This window comes from Aquarana catesbeiana, linkage group LG03, assembly GCF_042186555.1.
Source record: "Aquarana catesbeiana isolate 2022-GZ linkage group LG03, ASM4218655v1, whole genome shotgun sequence".
Lineage (NCBI taxonomy): Eukaryota > Metazoa > Chordata > Amphibia > Anura > Ranidae > Aquarana > Aquarana catesbeiana.
This window is the reverse complement of record NC_133326.1, coordinates 89,115,637-89,139,411: the sequence shown is the minus strand read 5'-3', so window position 1 is coordinate 89,139,411 and position 23,775 is coordinate 89,115,637. Positions and strand designations below refer to the sequence as shown.

At 38.8% G+C, this 23,775-nt stretch overlaps 1 protein-coding gene across 3 annotated transcripts in view; it reads right to left on the bottom strand.

Annotated features, from left to right (window-relative positions):
* Window positions 1-23,775, bottom strand: part of LOC141131485 (tetratricopeptide repeat protein 24-like) — a 215,218-nt gene that overhangs the window by 151,696 nt on the left and 39,747 nt on the right. For all 3 annotated transcript variants that reach the window (XM_073618810.1, XM_073618812.1, XM_073618811.1), the window contains exon 5: window positions 1,818-1,939. In XM_073618810.1, coding sequence (XP_073474911.1) covers window positions 1,818-1,939 — 122 coding nt within the window. The remainder of the gene's footprint in view (window positions 1-1,817; window positions 1,940-23,775) is intronic.

Here is a 23,775-nt window from a genome sequence, read left to right as displayed (position 1 = left end):
CAAAAACTATTTTGCTAGTATCAATAAATGGGGTAGAAATTTTGAAACCTGAATTTTGTTGCATATGGTGCTGCATAGCCAAAGACCAGTCAGGATTCCCATGCTGACCCATGTCCACAGCCAAAAGTGCCTATAATCAGCATCAGAACTGTACCATGAAGCGATGGAAGTTGGTGTTCTAGTCTGATGAATCAGATTTTCTTTCACATCATGTGGATGGCGGGGTACATGTGCATCACTTTTCTGGGGAAGAGATGGTGCCAGGATGCAGTATGGGAAGAAGGCAAGCCAGTGGAGGCATTGTAATGCTTTGGGCAGGGAAATCTTGGTCCTGCCATTCATGTGGATATTACTTTGACACATACCACCTACCTAAACATTGTTGCTGACCAAGTACACCCCTTTATAGAAATGGAATTCACTGATGACAGTGCACTTTTTTTTTTTAGCTTTCACTGCTGTCACACTTTGAATGACCATTGCGTGTACCCAAATGGAATGTTTATAATTGTTTTTGAGACAGATAGAGCTTTCTTTTGGTGGTATTTAATTGCTGCTGGGTTTTTTATTTTTTGCTAATTAAATTAATTTAAAAAAATTGAAAATTTTGAAAAAAATAAGTTTTTACTAGTTTCTGTTATAGCATTTTGTAAATAAATAATTTTTCTCCTTGCACTGATAGGCTGCACTGATGGGCACTGATAGGCTGCACTAATGGTCACTGATGAGGTGGCACTGATCGGCACTGATTAGGCAGCGCTGATGGGCACTGATGAGGTGGCACTGATGAGGAGGTACTGATCGGCACTGATTAGGCAGCGCTGATGGGCACTGATGAGGTGGCACTGATGAGGAGGTACTGATGAGGCTGTACTGATAGGTGGCACTGATAGGCTCTGATTATCAGTGTAGATGTCCCCTGTGTGAAATTGCAGATAACTGGCAAATCCTTTTTCCATAATCAGCTGTGATTGGACACAGCTGATCATCTGGTAAAGAGCCAATGTGATTGGCCTTTACCATGATTTGTGATCGCTGTGTCCTGAGGACACAGCGATCACAGATGCCTACGGATGCACTCTGCTGGGGGCGCGCGAGAAGCCTGATCACGCAAGGAAGTCATATGATGTTCTTCCGGCAATGTGCGACTGCACTGTAGCCGTCATTCGGCTATAGCACGGTCGTGAAGAGGTTAAAGGATACATAAAACCCAAAACCAGAAATGTATTGTATTGCATCTTGCTAATCTTTGGTGTAGTGGCGGCACTTTCGCCATATTCTTTCGCTTTATTTTCATCTGGTAATCCTGAAAATAACACACTTCATGTCCCTGGGTGGCTACGTCACTCCTCCACTGTATCTTTGGAGGGAGCCATGGTTATTACACTGCTCTCCTGATATGGACTATAAACTTGTCTGCATCTCTTCATTTCCATTACATTGGGGTCAGGGCAATATGTAAATTACAGAAAATAGCTAGATAGGAAGATATTTTTCTGCACGGCTCACAGGGAATGACAAGGACACCGCATTCCAACCATAATCAACAGATTCTATTTGTTGTTGCTGATGTTTTAAGCTTGAAAAAAAAAAAAATCCAAGGCAGCCAGCACATCTAAAACTGTAAGCTGAAATATATAGTATTTTTGTTCTTTGGTTTAGCTATCCTTTAACTTCCAGGACAAAACAAGTTCCTCCCCTGAGTTATACATCATCATCTGTTCCAATGCATACATGAATAAACTAAACTTTCTTATCAAACATGGCAGGTTCACCAGTAAAATTTTATATCATTCAATCAGAAATACATGAAATACCTTTGCGCTTCCAGACAGGGTCAGGGCTTTCTTGTAGTAATGAATGGCTTGATCCAGATTACCTAGGCAGAAATAGGTGGCACCCAGACCTTCACTGACATGACACTGCCTCCGAGGATCATCTGTTAATATACAGAGCATTATATGAAAACAGTAATATTTGTTTTGTTTAGCATAATTAAATATTGAGTTTTATGGTGCAAAAGGTAACAGTGGATAAATGGCTATTACATATCATGGACAAATTTAATTTGCCAATCAGGTGCTCTGCAGTGAGAGAAGTGCACTGATTGGAGGATAAAGTTGGTAAGGTTGAATAAAGACACTAGTCCATCCAGTTCAACCTTTGTGGGTGTGTGTGTATTATGAGGAGGAGGAGACAGCATAGTGACAGAGAGATGAGCTAATCTTCTGTCTTCACTGTCCAATCACAGGAAGGGGGTGTAAAGGGGGTCTGTAGCTGAACATGCGGCAGAAAAGAAGTAAGGACACCCCCCCCCCACACACACACACACATTCACACTTGAGAGGTTTGTACTGTAGGCAGAAATAAAAATCACATGGCAGATAAACCAGCTCTCATATATGTATTTCTTCAGTGTATGTAGCTGTTTGCTTGCAGTTAACTAAATATAAGTAAAACTTTTTCTTGGTTATGGACAGGGGGATTAGAACATCTGCCTATTTTACTGCTGTCTGTGTCCCCATTAGGGAGATCCACCCTCACTATTTGTCATGTTTATTGTTATAGCACAAAGTGAAAGTAAAGAAAATGCAACATTTTGAGTTTTCCCCAGAATAGTAATAGAAGGGAAATTTTCTAACGAGGACACTGGTTTTGGTACCAACAAGGTAATCCCTCATTTTGGAGGGATTTCCTCTTACTTCCTGTTTTGGCTATGGGACAGGAAGTGAAGAGAAATCTCCCCAATGGGACACATGGCAATAAACCCGACGAGTTATAAGCCTCCTTTATTCAATCCGAAATGAAAAAAAAAAGTTTTGTTCTACTTTACCCTTACAAATTGGCCTTCCTGTAATATGATGTTGAAACTTTAAACAAGAAGTGCAGGTTGTTTTGTCACTTGCAAATATTACAAATCACACCTCCCAACATTTTGAGATGGGAATGAGGCACACCTACTAACAAACGTATGTAGGCATAGGACACACCCCCTGCCACACCCTCTTAAAGGAAAATTAACCAAAACAAAAGGTTAATTAAATCCACAAGAGCTTTTTTTTTACCACTACTATTCCTTTATATTGGCTTTTAAAACTTACAAATGCACCAATTTAGAAATTGGATGAAAGGTTTAGCACTGGGAAACACTTTTTTAAAGATAAAAAGTGCATTTTATATACAACTATATAGATCAGACCAAAATGAGGGACCAATGAGGGGGAACGAGGGACAGAGGGACATTGCACCAAATCAGGAACAGTCCCCCCAAAGTCAGGGGCAGTTAGGAGCTATGTACAAATTAATATATTTTATTGACTTTAACTAAAGGGGAACTAAAAAGGAAGCCGAAAAGATTCAATTTGATATTAAACCCGAAACCAAAAATGTAATATATTGCAGCTTACCAATCATTAGATGTGGAGGCTGCATTTTTTTTCATTTTTTAGGCTCTCTTCCCTCTGTTTTTACATGGTGATCCGGCCAGTAACACACCTCTATTAGAGTGCCCCCACTTTGAGTGAATGAGCACAGGGGGCAAATTTTGACAGCAGCATTTTCAGTCTGGGGGAGGGGAGTGTAAGATGTGCTATCAGATTTAAATACACTAACAAGCTTAAACCAAACTCTAGCTCATACTTTTTTCTTGGGTGGGGAACGACACAGAGTTAATCCTCATGGCTCCCCAGGCTTCTCCTCCACCTGACTGGCTGACAAAAACTACACAGGTGAATCAGCAGTCTTTTTGGTAGTTTTCTAGGTATGAATGTAGATGTTAGGATACAGTTTATGTTTATACTTATATTTTACTTGAGATAATTTGTCCTCTCTGCCCACTCTCTTTGCCCATGACATGCTGTGGTATATGCAACAAGCTCTATTAGGATACCAGTACAAACATTTAAAGAAACATGACTCAGTATATTGAAAGTTTTTAATGTTTAATATTTCTTGGTAATATAATTATTTTCTAATGTTTAAATATGTTATTTGTTAACCACTTGCCGACCGGCTCACGCCAATATACGTCAGCAAAGTGGTTTGTTTCCGCAAAACGCCGTATAGGTACGTCTAAGGGGCGATAGCAGGCACAAAAGCGCACCCGCTGCACAGCGGGGAACACGATGCACATGGCTGGCCACCCGCGATCGTGTGCACGAGAGCAGTAACAGGGATTTGTGTGTCTAAACACACAAATCCCTGTTCTGTCAGGGTAGAGGAGACATATTATTTCTTCCTAGTAAGTAGGAACAACGATATGTCTCCTCCCCCAGTCAGTCCTATCCCCATACAGCTATAAACACTAACGAGGGAACACATTTAACCCCTTGATCGCCCCTTAGTGTTAACCCCTTCCTTGCCAGTCACATTCATCCAGTAATCATTTTTATCGCATTGATCGCTGTATAAATGTCACTGGTCCCAAAAATGTGTCAAAAGTGTCCGATCTGTTTACAGCAATGTCGCAGTACCCCTAAAAATCACAGATCACCACCACCATTACTAGTAAAAAAAAAAAAAAAAATTATAAAAATGCCCTAAAAATGGCATAAATCTTTCCCATAGTTTGTAGACACTATAACTTTTGCGTAAACCAATCAATATACGCTTATTGCAATTTTTGTTTACCAAAAGTATGTAGAAGAATACATATCAGCTTAAAATGAGGAAGAAATTTGTTTTTTAAAAACATTTTGGGGAAATTTATTATAGCAAAAAGTAAAAAAATACATTTTTTTTCAAAATTGTCGCTCTTTCTTTAGTTTATAGCGCAAAAAATAAAAACTGCAGAGGTGATCAAATACCACCAAAGAAAGCACTATTTGTGGGAAAAAAGGACATCAATTTTATCTATGTACAGCGTCGCACGACCGCGCAATCTAAGGCCCTGATAAAGCGGAACTCCCCGAGAAACGCGTAGGGTAGTTTTTCTTGATTCTTCATCCAGGGCCAGCACATCCTGGATAGACTTACAGTAACTGTGGCTTTAACCAGATGTATTCAACTTTTTTAAATCTAACGATTTGTATATGGAAATTAAAGATTTGTATATTTTTAAGCCTTTTTGGTATGTGTATTAATTAGACCCTGCAAGGTACATGTAAAGTCCCACCCCATTTCTGTTCTCATTCGGTAATTGTTTTATATGGGATGTACATTTGTAGGGTCATAATTGCCTCACATTCATCCCTTATACTCTACTAACACTTTATAATTAGTTACAGCAAACCATTTTTTTCCTTTATTGATAAAGGTTTACATAAATAAATAAAAGCTGATCATTCTAAGCACTCCTGTCAGTGGTAAATGGTTTGTCTCAAAAAACAACAGACTTACTGGCTGGATCACCAGATAAAACTAGGAGGAAGAAATCCCAACATGAATGCAGTCATCACATCTAATAATTGGTAAACTGAAATATAATGAATTTTTGCTTTTTGGTATAATACAGATTTATTTAATTAACTACATCCCGCCCACCGTCAAATGCCGGTTGAGCAGTGCGTATGACGGCGCCCTGATCTCGGCAAGCTACAGCCACGGCTTTTTACCCATATGATCAGCTGTTTCCAATCACAGCCGATCACATGTAAACAAGGAAGTGCCGATTATTGGCTTTTCCTCTCTCACATTGAAAGAGTGTGAGGTAAGGAGAGCTGATAAGCGGCATCTCCTCACAGGAAAAATGTGTAAAGTTAATCAGGGCACTGATCATCAGTACCCTGACTACAACGCAGAACCAGAAGTACCCATCAGTGATGCCACACTGTGCCCATCAGTGACACCAGTCTGTGCCCATCAGTGACACCAGTCTGTGCCCATCAATGACACCAGTCAGTGCCCATCAGTGACACCAGTCTGTGCCCATCACGGAGGCCAATCTGTGCCCATCCATTATGCCAATCAATGCTATCTTTCAGTGGCCATCAGTGCCACCCATCAGTACCACCTATCATTGCCCATAAGTGCTGTCTATCAATGCCGCCTATCAGTCCCCATCAGTTCTGCCTATCAGTGCTCATCAGTGCTGTATATCAGTACCACCTATCAGTGTCCATCAGTGTTGTATATTAGTTCCTCCTCATCAGTGCCCATCAGTGCAGCCTCATCAGCGCACATCAGTGAAGGAGAAAAAGTATTTATTTAAAAAAATTGCTGACAGAAACTTTTTTTTTTCAAAACTTATGGTCTTTTTTAATTTGTTTAGCAGAAAATAAAAAAACCCAGCAGTGATTAAATACAACCAAAAGGAAGCTCTATTTGTGTGAAGAAAATGATAAAAAATTCATTTGGGTATAGCGTTGCATGACGGCTCAATTGTCTTTCAAAGTGTGACAGCGCTGAAAGCTGAAAATTGGCCTAGGCAGGAAGGGGGTGAAAGTGCCCTGTAGGCAAGTGGTTAAAGTCATTACACATATATTATATCACGACTATGATGATAGACACTGTATGTACCACATGCCTCTTAAGTAATTTAGAAAAAAGCAACATGGGGAAACATGGGACTTTTCACTGGTGCTACCTCTTAGAGACACATAAACATAATAAACATTTTAAGTTTGTTTACATAAAATCATATGGTCATAAATAGTTAAAACTGAATAAAATCAGGTTTTAAAGCTTTTTTTATATATGAAGCTAAAGTGTGATATTATGGCATCTCATGTCTCACCCAGTCATATACACTATATTATTACCATGCACATATATCCTTAAAAACTATGCAAACACATATACAGTACATTGCATAACATTTAATGGTTGTACTTTGTCTGGACGAGATCAAATCTAAACGCATTTCGCACTATAGCTTCCTCAGGAGGTGCCGAGGTAAAACATTTACTCATATTACTGGAACAAATCAAAGCAGCTTTAGAAGAAACACCAAAGGGGAGAGATACCCTGAAGCTAAAGGAGCTCCCAATATAATGTATATGACTGGGTAAGATACGATGTGTCATAATATCATGCTTTGACTTTATATATGAAAAAACTCTTTAGAACCTGATTTCATGCAGTTCTAACTACTACTTATGTTCATATGATTTTATCTAAATAAACTTTTTTAAGATATTATGTGTATGTGTCTTTGAAAGGTAGCAGCAGTGAAAAAGCTAATGTTTCCCCATATTGCTTTTTTAAAAAATATTTTATTAATGTGTGAGGGTTTTTTGTGTATGTATTCAATAATTCACAAACAATCAAAGTTAATAAAGAAGAAAGAATGTACAACAGACCACCTGCATTCTTTTTTCTCATAGTGAGCATGTTTGTAACTCTACAAATAAGCTCATTACAAGTGAAACACATCATAAGAGGGGAGCTCAGGTAATCTGCTGTAAATTGGATCTATTAATTAATGCAGAGTATGGCTTTTTATTCTGGAGTGCAGCTGCTGTCTTTTCTTTTCAGTGACTGATTATTGGAGGAGAGGATTACCCACATGAAAGCCAGCACCCACGGATAGGTCTGTGTGTGGAGTTGTTTGTATCTGCAGCAGAGCAATGGAATTCTTATGATGTTTATCCATTCATAAATGTTATTGCATGGGCTATCGTTCCATAAAATACCACCACCTTCAGGATGACTATAGCTTGACTGAGGAACAGGAGCCATTTCAGGTTGCAGAGGAACTCCAGCCGACCTCCCAATTTTTTTTTTTTGGTGGTATCTGCACATTTCAGATACTCACCCATCCATCGGATCCAGCATTGTCCCGCTGAGATCCTACCATGCCCGGCCACAGCTCTGTCCCACGCCATCATGTTCTCTCAGACGTTATCGAGAGGCCTGTTGGCTCTTCCGGGTTCAGCAGGTGGGCCTCTCGATCACACGCCAATAAACCCGCCCCCTCCTCCTTTCCGTGAATAAAAGGCTATGCCTCCTGCAATATATGATGTACATATCCCGCGAGGCCTAGTGGGCAGTGTGCGCGTCATTTGCCTAAGGCGAGTGATGTGCATGGGGAGGGCGGACTTTAAAGGAAAAAAAAGAGGTAAACAAAAAAAACAACAAAAAAGCAATGCCCTATTCCAGCAGAGGAAGGGAGGAGGGGTGGAGAGGCTGGATTGTCCTTGACAGGCTGAAGGTCCGCTTTAAGATAAAATTACAATTCATGAAAGACTGTCATCCATTAAATGTTCTTTTCCTATGGTAAAAAATGACTCCACACCCAAGTGACATTTCTGTTTGTGAATTGAACATTTTAGGAGAAAATTATAACAAGACAAAATAATGAATGGAGTAAAAAACTATCGACAGTTGGCTCCAGGCCTACAACCTTCGATGATTACTAAACCCCTTTTTTAATCAACCATGAGTTTAGATAATGTTACTAAATATTAAAGTAGCATATTACATTTCATTTTCTTTAAAAGCATTGAGTGATCTTGAGTCTAATATATTTGATGTACATCTGTAAATGTGTATTTGTTTTAAAAGCTTAACAATGTCCTTGTTCCTAGAGTAGATGTTTTTCCAGCCCTATATTGGGTTCTTGAAGTATGTTTTACATGAACCACTTTTTTGGTGTTTGTTACCTTAAAATTGTTTATAAAGAGGAAAGTAAACAAATGAGGAAGCCGCTCCTTATCACTTGCTAACCTGGGCTGGTCGGGAGAACTGGCGTTCCTTTCCTCTTTGAATTTACTAGCCCTCTGGATTGGTATCAGGATAAGCCTGCACCCCATGCTCTGGGACACAGGGATATACACTATATTACAAAAAGTATTGGGGTGCCTGCCTTTACACAGACATGAACTTTAATGGCATCCCAGTCTTAGTCCACAATATTGAGTTGACCCACCCTTTGCAGCTATAACAGCTTCAACTCTTCTGGGAAGGTTGTTCCCAAGGATTAGGAATGTGTCTATGGGAATGTTTGGCCATAATTCCAGAAGCGCATTTGTGAGGTCAGGCACTGATGTGGATGAGAAGACCTGGCTTTCAGTCTCAGTTCTAAATCATCCCAAAGGTTTTCTATCGGGTTGAGGTCAGGGCTCTGTGCAGGCCAGTCAAGTTTCTCCACCCCAAACGCGCTCATCCATGTCTTTATGGGCCTTGCTTTTTGCACTGGTGCGCAGTCATGTTGGATCAGGAAGGGGCCATCCCCAAACTGTTCCCACAAAGTTGGGAGCGTGAAATTGTCCAAAATGTCTCGGTATGCTGACACCTTAAGAGTTCCCTTCACTGGAACTAGAGGGCCAAGCCCAACCCTTTAAAAACAACCCCACACTATAATCCCCCCTCCACCAAATGATTGGACCAGTGCACAAAGCAAGGTCCATAAAGACATGGATGAGCTAGTTTGGTGCCTGACCTCACAAATGTGCATCTGGAAGAATGGTCAAACATTCCCATAGACACACTCCTAAACCTTGTGGACAGCCTTCCCAGATGGGTTGAAGCTGTTCTAGCTGCAAAGGGTGCAATATTGAACCCTACAGACTAAGATCAGGATGCCATTAAAGTTCATGTGTGTGTAAAGGCAGGTGTTCCAATACTTTTGGTAATATAGTGTACTTTCACCACTACTTTGAGTGGTGCCAAAAGAAATATAACAGGTCACTGTGAAAAAATAGTTTGTTACCTTTTTTTCAACAAACTATTTTACATTAAATAAAATTGATTATGGTTTTTAACATTTTTCCAGTGATGTAGATTACTTCTAGATCTTGAAAGTCTCATTTATTCTCAATTGTATTTTTTTTTTTAAATTTCATCAGAATAAGGTATGCCCTTTAAGTTGGTTGGGATCATTATGGCTTCTTTTTTCCTTATATACATTGTATTCCTAACTGTTTTTAAAAGTAAACTGCACCCTATGTATTCAAACAAAAACAACTGTAACAATAAAAAAGAGAAAATTGTATGCAGCATGGATTTTTATACTGTAATTTGCATGCTGCTTTATATAAATAATAGCACCAAGCTTGTGTGAAAATATCAGATGCTGTTATGAACTTAAGATGGCTGGAGTCCAATGTCAACAACAACAGAATGGAAGAAAACCTTGCAGTGAATATGTTGGACTTCATTGCAGGATGCATTTATACCAGCTAGGCTGAAGGATGGCTCATGCTGCTTTGCTATGAAGCCTGTGCCACGGATATCTTATTCTAGCCATTCCGAAGGGAGATTCACAATCATTTACTATTGATCCAAATCAGTATGAAGTTGTATCTGCTGTGGATTTGCTCAGCCCTGCCTGTGACTGTTCCTGAATAAAAATTGTATTAGACCTAGAGAGTCTTATTTTAAAGCGTCACTTTTAGTTTTCTGTGAAACGACTCAATATGTCATGGAAATTGTATGTGACATTTGTGATGTGAATGGACTTAGTTTACGCTTCAATCACAAAAGCTCTACTTCCATTTAAACAGGTGTTGCAAGGGTATATCTCTGGTAATGATTAGTTGTAGAAAAAGTCAGGTTTTATTAGCCTACTGATAACATTTTAAATGTTTTTCAGCCATATGGCTTGTTGGTATATTGTTAGATTACTTAAAGTGGTAGTAAACTCCCCTTGTTGTCTCATACCAACAGGTATGCCTATAATAAGGTTTACCTGTAGGTACAGTAAATATCGAGTCAAGGTATCTGGCAGTCGCTGAGGTCCCGGAGATAGCGTGCCCACTGCTGCATACCTTGATTCTCTCCATGTTCCATGGGGTCATCTGGCTTTCTAATCCACCATCCACGGTGTCCGAGACCTGAGTTATCCATCTTTGCCCAAGATCATTTGCTGTTCTTTCCACCTGTTGGGCTTTGCAATCCATGTGAACCTGCACCATTTGCCACTGCACTCTGCTGACCTGGGGCTTTTTTAAATGTAAGCTGCTGTTTTCATACATTTTTGGAATAAATTGGGAATTGTTTTACATTTCTTTTATTTTTGGGCTCTGGTTCTTCTTCACTATCCAGTTAGGAGAAGAGCTCCTACTTTGGTGTTTTTTATTATTATTTCCCATAATGGTCATATGAGTTTTTGTAGCAGCTTCTACTGAGGTGTTTACTATTACCCTGCATCCATTTGGATGTTTGCTGTGCGCCTGTTTTTTTTTTTTTTTAATGCTTTTTTAATTCTTTGCAAAGTGAAGCTTCACCTCATTTACTAAGCTCTGGAACAAATGCCCTTGCAGAGTTCAACTGCATTTGCAAAATGCTAAATCTTTTTGTCTTTATTAACTCAACCCCCCTCAAGTTCACAAGCTTGCAGCTTTTTAGTCTAGGGGCAAGCAAAACAAAATAGTCTGTATAACTGTCCATTTATTCCTTTTAAGGGAAAAAAAAACTTCTTGACCCAATTTTGTTATGAACCAAACACATTTGTAGTATAAGTTATGAATCGTGTAGCTAACATTTTTTTTTCCGGTATTGATTTTCCCATTAATTTGTCATATAGTAGGGCACCCTTGATGTACCTACACTTACGACTGTACTCTACTCTGTGGTCTCCTCCACCCCTTTTCCTCTCTTGAAATCACTTGTTCCCAATCCTGCAAGCAATTAGCTGTACAGAATCAGTGGTTTGTCAAAACGTTTCTGGTCAGGCCCGCCTTTATATGCTTTCATCATTAAATGATGGAGAGTCTTATGGAGAGTCTTAAAGTAGGGCTCTGGACTAACTCTAATGTATTATGATGAGTTAAAAGTATTTTACTTACACTAACACATTAGAATTTTAAATGCGTTTGTATTATGCCTAATCACAACTAAAACTTTATTTGAGCTTATCCACAGTGGTTTCTCTTCATTCCTCGAAATGCTCTTCCTATAGAGTATATTCTTGTCATAGTAGATGTATAAAATACTAGTTAGTATATATCGTTACATACAAGCACTCATTCCCAGCCTTCATGCTCATAATCAGCCATTTCACCCCTAATGCAATGCTAAAGGTATATAGTAGGGTTGCACCGATACTGATACTAGTATCGGTGCCTATATCGAGCATTTGCACGAGTACTTGTACTCGTGCAAATGCTCCGATGCTTAATCCGATACCTTGGAACAAAGAACGTCACACCCGGAAGTCAGTGGGTGGGAGGGAGAGAGTCAACAACACGCTGGCAGCAGTGGCAGGTAAGCTGGTCGGGCAGGGGCGCAGATGCTATTTTCCCAATGCCAGGTGTCCTGTCAGGATCAGCGACCCATCACATTCGGTAACGGAAGTGACATCCTATCAGAACACCGCGACACCCATCTAGGTACACCCTGCACTCGGCCACAGTAAGCCTGCAGTCAGAAGACGGCAACAGACATCTTGTTACACCCAGCCCATATAGTTCACTAACTATATGGGCTGGGTGTAACAAGATGTCTGCTGCCACCTTCTGACTGCAGGCTTAATGTGGCCGAGTGCAGTGTGCACCAAGATGGGCGTCGAGGTGTTCTGATGGAACATCACTTCCATTACCGAATATGACGGGTCGCCGATTCTGACAGAACAGGTCTGTCTTGTTAGCAGAATTGAATCCGTGAAATATAAGTTGTCTCATTTTGCTAGCCAATTGCCAATCAGTGTTGCCTTTTAGTGCTTGCCCATCAGTGCCGCCCAACAATGCCACCTATTATTGCCCATAAGTGCCGCCTATCAGTGCCGCCCATCAGCGTCACCTCATCAGTGCCACCTATCAGTGCCCATCAATGTCATCTATCAGTGCCCATCAGTGCCGCCTGTCAGTGCCCATTAGTCAGTGCCACCTATCAGTGCTCATCAGTGCTGCATATCAGTTCCACCTACCAGTTCAGTGCCCTTCAGTGCCACCTCATCAGTGCCCATCAGTGCCACCTAATCCTACCAGTACCCATCAGTGCCGCAAATTAGTGCCTCCTCATCAGTGCCATCCCATCAGTGCCCTTCAGTGCCGCCTCATCAGTGCCACCTGTTAGTGCCCAAAAGTGCTGCATATTAGTGCCTCCTCATCAGTGCCACCCTATCAGTGCCGCCTCATCAGTGTCCATCAGTGCTGCCTTATCAGTGCCCATCAGCGCTGCATATTAATGCCATTAAAAAAAAGTATTGGCAATTTGTATCGGTGAGTACTTGAAAAAAAGGATCGGTACTTGTACTCAGTGGTACAACCTTAGTATATATTAATAAACCTTGGGGCCTGCACTAATGCCCACCACTCCAGCTTCTTATTTACCACTGTAGTGCAGCTGTGCTCTGTGCAATGCTTTTTTACAAGGCATAACAAGCGCTTCACAACTATCCCCTGCACCAATAATATTTACCCCCACAACTCGTGATTCTCCAAAAGCACAAACATTTCTTATACAAACTCCTCAGTCACATATTTAAAACCCTGAGTCCCTGCTGTCCCTGTAATATTTTGGAAAAAAAACATTTATGGCACAATTGTATAAAAATAATTTTAAGAACCTCCTGCTTTCCTCTAATTTTTCCGGCACAGACCAATTTTCATCTTTTAGCGATGTCACTCTTTGAACGACAATTGCACGGTTATGGAAATTGTATGTGACATTTGTGATGTGAATGGACTTAGTTTACGCTTCAATCACAAAAGCTGTGTTGCAAGGGTATATCTCTGGTAATGATAGTTGTAGAAAAAGTCAGGTTTCATTAGCCTACTGATAAAATTTTTTAATGTTTTTCAGCCATATGGCTTGTTGGTTTATTGTTACATTATTTAAAGTGGTAGTAAACTCCCCTTGTTGTCTCATACCGACAGGTATGCCTGTAATAAGGCTTACCTGTAGGTACAGTAAATATCGAGTCAAGATATCTGGCAGCCGCCGGGATCCCGGAGATAGCGTGCCCACTGCTGCATACCTTGATTCTCTCCATCTTCTCTGGGGTCACCTGGCTTTCTAATCCACCATCCACGGTGTCCGAGACCTGAGTTATCCATCCTTGCCCAAGATCATTCGCTGTTCTTTCCATCTGTTGGGCTTTGTAATCCATGTAAACCTGCACCATTTGCCACTGCACTCTGCTGACCTGGGGCTTTTTTTTAAATGTAAGCTGCTGTTCTCATGTATTGTTGGAATAAATTGTGAATTGTTTTAAATTTCTTTTATTTTTGGGCTCTGGTTCTTCTTCACTACCCAGTTAGGTGAAGAGCTCCTACTTTTTTGTTTTTTATTAATATTTCCCATAATGGTCATATGAGTTTTTGTAGCAGCTTCTACTGAGGTGTTTACTATTACCCTGCATCCATTTGGATGCTTGCTGTGCGCCTGTTTTTTTGTGCTTTTTTAATTCTTTGCAAAGTGAAGCTTCACCTCATTTACTAAGCTCTGTAACAAATGCTCTTGCAGAGTTCAACTGCATTTGCAGTCGTTTTGTCTTTATTAAGACAGGCTTGGAAACAGGCTGTCCTATTTGCCCATCTAATATTAGAGTACACTACTACCAGCACTTGTTATGTAGTTTTCTCTCTTCCTATTCTCAGTGTACCAGCCATTCCAATGGTTGTTAGTGGACACAGCTTGAACCAGAAAATCTACCCCTTAATTTATATTCCCAATATCAAACAAATGGGTGTATTTATTTTGATGTCCTAGCTCAACTTGCATCCCCGACTTATTTCTACTTCTGGTTGAGTGACTCAACTACCTATATCTTGCTCATCTTCACCAACTGGTTCACTATATCCAGCCAGTGCCTTCTCAGTAAGTAACCCACTTTTCTGCAGGAGACTAGATTCTCATTTAGATCCAGGACCAGCTAAGTACTCCCTCACACCAATACATCAATAGTCATCTTCAAATGGTTGTCTATGCACAAAACATTAAGATTACAATAGTAAAACAGAATTTCCATGGTATCCTATCCATTTTACAGTGAACTATATTGAACCTCCATGTTAAACTCTATAATCAAAACACCCAAACTAAACTCTATAATCAAAACACCCAAAGCATACTTTTAAAAGTTGTAAGCCTCACTACTCTCAGCAAACTGCACCTGTACAGGCAGAACTGATGTTGCTGTCCAATACTTTCCCAATCTCTAACTGTCCCCTGAAGAATCACCAAGTCGGCAGTGCTTCCAGGTAAAATGAGGTCCACCATCATTCAACCCAATTCCTGTGAGCTCATGGTTTTACGGCTACGCCTGCCACAGAGGACACACTGGAAAATGCCGAAAGTTATGCCACATCATTGTGAACTGTGTCTACAACACTCTTTATAAATTGCAGGTATTGTCTTTTAGCTCTTAAGTAATTATAACAGTATCAAGCTGTAATGGAAATTTGTAAGTTCTGTATATAATTGTATTGTATTTTGTATGTATTGCACATTGCCCTCACTGTGCACACGGCACTAATAATGTTTTCAGTAAATGTTTACATTCTTTTGAGTCCTGATTAGAATAAGCCTGCCTATGTAACGCCCCTTGTTACCATAAATGTACAATTGTAATATTAATGTGATACCTACGTAATCATGTGCATAAAAACCTTCAATTGCGTCATAATAAAGCAGAACAGTAATTTGGAAAGATGCTGAGCATATCTTTTGTGTCTGTTCCCTATTGCAGTAGTTATTATTAATTTGGAACCACTAATCAATATGAGGATAGGAGTTGCCTATCATCAATTTAACCGAGTCAAAGCACAGAGCTCTGTATCTGTTTACATTTCTCTTTACTGCAGGATCCTGTTATGTAATACTGTATGTACACTCAGTTTTTATAAAACGAGGTAAAAAACTTGGCAAGCAGCAAATATCCGGCTTTCAGATAAACTAACAGTGGTGAATTCTACAATATTCTGCTGATGTATAAGAAGCAGGTATTGAATCTTGTGGTAAAAGCTCTACACAGAACTAAGAAGCACTATGTTCGGTGTGCTTCTGTAATACTACTACACTGGGCATTGTGTCTTATTATATAACCTATCATGATTAATGTTGCAAAAGGTATGGGGATTGCTGGAAAGGTTATATGGAGAAGTTCACCAGAAAACACAAAGTTAAAATGGCATTAAACTTTTGGAGGAAGTTACCTCCCAGGTTGGCAAATGTCTGTTAAAATTGGTCAGATTTGTGTTAAATTCTTTATGTATTAGATGATGGACAGACAATCTAACCAGTGCATAAATTCTATACCGTTTGGGTTACCGTTTTGCCTTTAGGCCTGGGAGGAAAAGTTCAGTTGCCAATCAAAATAAGGCTTGCAAATTTTAAATGGCCTAATACCTAAATTAGATTTCTTTTGCTCATCAAAAAAGCTTTCAGATTCAGATGATACTATTGCAAATAAAAAATATCAGGTGATAATAACAAAAGAGAAAAAAAGGGAAATTGTGCTACGAGAGTATAGGTAGCTGCTAGCACTTCAATTGACATAAAATATGCAAAAATAGAGTACATGAAAATAGTGCAGCCAAGTACACCACATTTTTAGTGGAGCATGTGACAAAATGTTTATCTGATAGATGCGTTTGGTAACCGTAGGAGTAAACAAACTAGTCTTCTTCCTACCATGTGTGTTATGATGACACACATTACATTTTCTGCAGGGATAGTAAGATAATAGGCTGCCATATTGTGTGAAAATAAGTTTTAGAGGGGGAATACATTACATTAGGGGCAACCCTCATTTGTAAAGATGGTGCTCCCCTTAGATAAGCCTTGCTTTCTCAGGCAGTAAATGACCTATTATATGACAATTTTTAAGAACAGTCCAATAATATAGAAGTCTACTGACTCTGGTAAGCGTGCTTTCTGTATTTAAGGTGGTGAATCACTGAGTGACTTTGGGGCCACGGACTTACATTTCAAACATGTCAAAATTTACTTGTTATTTCTGCTTGGACTCACTGTCTACGGGGATGTACAACTTGGACTCACATGATTATTTTATTTGTGTTTTGACACTTTGGATTTTTTCATAATCATTTTTTCAGAGGTGTCCATGCACTCTGATTTTCTATATTTGTACCTTTGTACATCACTTATTGTTGTGTTCTCACTAATTTTGATTAATTCTTCATATGTATGCATATACAGTATATATATGGTTGACTGCACTATTTTCCGGTGATAATAATACACATGCTAAAATATTCATGCTTTATTATGCATTACATTTTTCAGACGGTTTTACCGTTGGACTTCTCACCTCTCTACTTTTGTGGTAAAAATGACCACAATATAGAAATCATAATCATAAGCAAGTCTTTTTTTAGGGTTTTAACAACAAGGGATACAAATAATGAAGATAGAGAAATGTATCATTTATATAGATTAGATAATTAATCATACTGCATTCAGTGTTAAATGAATTTTGTATGGAAAATAACGTAAAAGGAACTTTGCCATTATAGCTAAAAAAAAGAAATTGCTGCCAGGTATACAGTGTGGTGCAGGTACCTAGAGGTGCCTGATGATATCCGATACAGCCTCCAATTTCCAGTCAATATGCCTGAATGCTGGAGTGTTTTTACAGACAAGCCTCTACTTGATCTTCTTGGTAGTGTCAAGTTTGTCCCCACCTGCCTACTGCACATACCTATTGAATAGTGAGGCAGATTATCATTTTGATGGGCCACTAGGAATGTGGGAGTTGTAGGAAATCTCAAAACTACCAAGAAGTGTGGGGACATTGCCCTTCAGAATGGTCTGATATTCAGGAATAACTACAAGGACCTGGATGAAGAGATGGGTGCCTGCACCATTTACTGTATCTGGCCAGGTCCTTAGTCAGTTCAGGTCCTTGGTCAGCTGGTTTGGGCTTGTGTCAATGGGTAAATACAGTGTGCTTTAAGGTGCATTCCTTGTGCATTTGACATCAGATTGAGATGCTTCTGAGATCATTCACAATTCATTGACCGGTGCATTTAATCTGCAGTTGATCTCCTTCTTATCTGCATCAACCTACTTCAAGTTTCTTATGCTTTCTCGTTGACTTGTATGAAGAAAGAAGAAATACTAAGGCAAATAAAAGTCCATGAACACAGATTCTGATTTGTTTAAGTAGAGTGGCAAATATTAAAAACAGGTCATATTTATGAAGAAATTTTCATTTAAAATGGGCATAGCCACTCTGGATAGCAGTAAAAAAAAAAAACCTGGGGGGCAGGAGGCGGAGCCTAGCGGAGCAGACATGCATTGTTAGAGCTCCACACCGCTGAGGAGAGAAGAGAAGGACAAAGCGGAGCCTGCAGGCTCAAAAGGTATCCATTTAAACCTTTTTGCCCCTGGGAACAAACTGTGAAAGTTTGGGCAGGAAATATGGTACTGGGAGGAAATCGTGGCAGAAATAAAAATCACCTCACAAAGAGCTCACAGGCACTCACTGCAGCTGAAGCAGCTCCAGTCACCTCACAAGATACAGCATCAGGGCGCTCTCACAGACAGAAAATGTCACAGCAAGACTCTCCATTTGAGTCAGATACAGAACAAATCCTCTTACAAACTTCTCCACAAGCCTCCTCAGCATCCCCAGTAATATTATTACAATTTGAAAAGATGCTTCATAAGGCTTTAAAACAAACCTCAGACCAAATAACAAAAAGCCTAACCAAAGAAATAAGAGAACTGGGAAACCGCACCGCAGCCCTAGAAATAAAAATGGATGAAATTGAAATTACAACCCAAGAAAATATAACAGAATTGGAACAATTAAAAAAAGAGAATTTAATACTTCAAACTAAGCTCGAAGATTACGAAAATAGAGCCAGACGTTCAAACTTGCGCATAAGGGGAATACCTGAAACTGTGACAGACCTGCAATCTACTATTACTGCTCTATTACAAGAACTAAAGCCAGATATCCCTATTGAAAGTTTAGAACTGGACAGAGTACACAGAGCCCTCACAGCCAAAAAGAAAGATGGACCCCCACGTGATATAATCACAAAATTTCATTATTACAGAACGAAAGAACAAATACTAATTGCTGCAAGAGAAAAAAAGGAACTTAATTTTCAAGGACACAATTATCAAATTTTTGCTGACCTATCCCAACTTACTATTACTAAAAGACGATCCATGAAAACCCAACTAATGGAACTGCAACGCCACAACATTATGTATCAATGGGGCTTCCCCTTTTCAGTCAGATTTAACCACCAAGGTACAATTTACAGAAGCAGATCAGCAGATGAACTACAACAAACCCTTTTAAAATTAAATCTGACAGAACCCACAAGCAGCAACACTCCCAGACGCAGAAGAATGGCATCATCTTCACCTTCAGGCAGCACCCAGAAAATTTCAGAACAAAATGGGAATCATCATTCTCACAAAAGAGGCCGTTATGCCACATCATCCATGGACCAAGAAGATTCAATGGACTGACATCCTAATTCCTGATATCTCTTCATTTATTATACTAAGAGATGGTTCTCTATAAAAAACCTATATTTATAACTGAATGTAACTGCATTCTGATAGTCACACACTGTGTGGGATCATGTTACATTCCAGTTATATTTCTTATTACTTCTGATTCATATAGCCTTAGAATATATAAGTGAAATAAGGAAATTCTTGTTCAGTTATATATTATCAGGTAATAACAATAGATTTATTACTTTTTAGGACAAATATGTTCAATAATCCAGAAGTAATTGAAGCTTTTTCTTTCTTTTCTTAAAACAAATATATTATTACCTAACTAGTTCCTAGAATTATGTTTTTGTTTATTCTAATCTGAAGCAATACAACCTCAATTTTATGAGTTAACATATCTAAACAGTTACATATGAATAAAATATGTAATTGTTTACTCTAAAAGGGTTAAAATCCCAAAATAATTCAAACTATCTTCATTAACACCAAAGTTATTAACAGTACCTTTCTAACTGAATTATTTAGCCTAGGGCAAGACTAACCATATACAACCACCCTGGAATAAATAATTTCAACAAAAACTATATTCTGCACTCCAATTAATGAAACATCATTTTGATGTCTTTTGACATAGCACTTCTCTCCTGTAAGTGGAAGATCCGTGTACCCCCATTAGCCCTCCTCATTCTCCCAACCATATTATGTGGGAGTGTGACGAAGGCACTTATTCCCCTGAGAGAGATATTTATTCTCTTTCACGGGTAAAATGTGATTACTTGCAAAAAATAATTTATACAATGTATCATCTAATCTCATATGTTTTTTGTTTACTCTTTACACCAGAATTCACTGGTTTCTTTTCTATCTATTCATCTCTTCAGTCCACACAGGTTGATCTGCGCAGTCAGCTCTGCATAACAAAAAGTAAGTCAAAACTATTTGATCTATTGCCATGGCACCACTGAATATACTTTCCCTGAATGTTCAGGGAATAAATGTCCCTCAAAAAAGGACCAAAGCCTTCCGTACTTTCCATAACAAGAAGGCTCACATAGTATGCCTCCAAGAAACACACTTCACCAAAGATTCTACTCCAAAATATATTTCTCCTTTTTATCAACAAATTTACACGGCTTCTGCCTGTACCAAGCAAAGGGGTACTCTAATTGCATTTCACCGATCCACACCATTCACCTTATCATCAGAAATTAAAGACCCAGAAGGTAGATACCTGATACTCATGGGTTATATAATGGATACAGCAATCACAGTGATTTCCTACTACGCTCCTAACAAACAACCTACACCATTCCTCTCACATATATTACAAGTGATTAATACACACAAAATAGGAACAGTGATAATGTGTGGGGATTCGAACCAGGTCCTCCTCCCATTTCTAGATAAATCACCTTTTACACCATCCAAAATAACCTCTAGATTACCTTTTTCTCAACTTCTTTCCAAATACAATCTGGTAGATTCGTGGAGAGAAAGTAACCCAATGAAAAAGAAATTCACTTATTTCTCGCACCCTCATCAAACCTTCACCAGAATAGATCATATTTTTCTAACAATAGGAATGATACCAGAAATTATTGCATCAGATATAAATCCGATTCCGTGGTCTGACCATAATGCAGTATACACTACTATAGCCTCAGCCATATCAAAAGCGCATGACCCAACGTGGTACTTACCGGACATAATGCTCAAACACCCACTACATCAGATGGCCATTGAACAAGCTTTAAAGGAATACATATCAATTAATAATACAACAGACATCTCCCCAATAACACTGTGGGAAGCTCATAAGCCTGTCTTGCGTGGTACAATACAAAGACAAATGGCACTATTTAAACGGGAACGCAAAAATCTAGCAAAAAAACTAGAACTCAATTTTAATGCAGCCTACATATCATTTCAAGATAATCCATCTCAGAGTACAAAATCTCATCTGGAAAAATCTAGATTGGAATACGATCTATTTCTCACTGAGTCAGTTGATAAATCCCTCAAACGCTCCAAACACAATTTCTACATGAATACAAACAAACCAGGTACATATTTGGCTCGGGCATTAAATTCAACTAACAAATCTTTCAAACCAATACGTTTGAAATTATCAAAAAATGTTTACACTTGTAATCCAGTTAAAATAGTCCATAAATTTCACTCACATCTCGCAACTTTATACAAGACAAACAATGAATTTAATCTTACAGAGGCTGAATCCTTCTTCTCAAAAATAACCTTACCTGAGTTATCTCAGAATCAAAAAAGCAGTTTGGATGAGCCTATAACTATAGATGAAGTTGCTAACGCCATAAAAAACCTAAAACTTAACAAAAGACCAGGCCCAGATGGCTACTCGGCTTTATACTATAAAAAATTCTCAGAAATACTCTCTCCCATTCTCACTGAAACTTTTAACAAACTTCTAGATGGACATTCTTTTCGGCAAGAAACACTAATGGCAATTGTTTGTATGATCCCAAAACCCCTTTCTGATGATACTTCCTGTGTGAATTATCGGCCTATCTCTCTGTTAAACCTCGATATTAAATTATTAGCAAAAATAATAGCAAAACGCCTTAATAGCATTATAGGAAAATTAATACATAGAGATCAAGTAGGCTTCATGCCAAATAGACAGGCAGGCGATAATATACGCAGGGCAGTGTTATTGGCACATATTGCTAAAAAACGGAAAATCCCTTTATGTTTTCTATCTCTCGATATTAAGAGGGCATTTGACACAGTATCCTGGCAATATATGCAATATTCATTACAAAAATGGGGTTTTGGACCCCACTTTTTAACATGGATCAAAGCATTATATAATAAACCCAAAGCCTATATAAAATATGCTGGATACAAATCTGAAGCCTTTAATATCGAAAGAGGTACCCGACAGGGTTGCCCATTATCTCCCTTATTATTTGCCCTTATACTCGAACCCATGGCCCAATACATCAGAACAAACCAAACTATAACTGGCATTGAAGTAGGAGGTATTACACACAAATTATGTATATTTGCAGACGATATATTACTTTTTCTATCATCACCACAGGTCTCTGGTCCTAACTTAATACCAGCTCTTGATGGATTTGCAGCCCTATCCGGCCTTATGATCAATCCTAAGAAATGCCTAATGCTTAATATTTCACTCACAAACATGGAATTGATCCCGGCTAGGGCTGCACTCCCATTCACATGGGCAGAAAAATCAATCCCATATCTTGGAATTAATTTAACAGCATCTCATTCTGACTTATTTTCAACCAATTATCCTCCTGTATTAAGACAGATCACAAATCTAATAAAACAATGGTCGCAACTTCCTTTATCCTGGATAGGGAAGATTAATGCAATCAAAATGACTATTCTACCCAAATTGCTTTATCTATTCAGAGTCCTCCCTATTCCAATTCCTTCCTATTTTTTGAGAATAGTACAAAAAAGAGCAACTTCGTTTATATGGGGCTCTTCTAAACCACGTATACCTATACACACACTACATCTTCCCAAAAATAAAGGAGGCCTGGGATACCCTAATTTTACTAACTACTACAGAGCAGCACATTTGGCCAGTCTGTCCAAATACCATGCAAAACAATAAATCCCATTATGGGTATTTATAGAGGCTTCAGAAAATGACCCTCTATTAATATCAAATTTATTATGGCTTGATCCTAAAGACCGCTTTAAAATTCATAATCCCATAACTAAACACTTCTTATCTCTCTGGGATAAACTAAAAACCAAATATCAGTTACAATCTCCACACAGTCCTCTCCTTTCTTTTATCAGAAATCCGGCCTTTTATCCGGCATGGATCTACCCAAATTCTTTTAAAGCTTGGACAACATCAGGCATTCAGACACTAAATGACTTCATAGCATCTAAATCATTCCTTTCATTCCCATCGCTTAGAGAAAAATATGATCTACCAAACTCTGAGATATTTAGATATCTCCAAATCAAAAATTTCTATACACCATTCCTAAAGGGGGATACACCATTATCCCAATTATCCATTTTTGAATCAATCTGTACAAAAGATCCATTTGCTAAAGGTACAATTTTATCACTTTATAATCAATTATATGGAGTAGCAAATCTTAATAGACCCTCTTACGTTCAGAGGTGGGAGGAGGACCTGGGACGAACTTTAGAAGACACGGACTGGTCTAACATATGGCTCACATCTAAGTCATCTTCACCCAACATCTTAGCACTGGAGACAAATTATAAAGTCCTAACTCGCTGGTACCTTGTACCCGCTAGAGTGGCAAAATATTCACCTAATACCTCAGCTCTTTGTTTTCGAGGATGCCCAGAAATAGGCACATATTTACACATATGGTGGACGTGCCCAGTAATCCAAACCTTCTGGAAGGAAGTCTTCGTGATTGCATCTAAAATATTTTAAAAAATAATACAACCAGATCCATATTTAACTTTACTTAATCTAAAACCGGAATGGTTAACACTCTC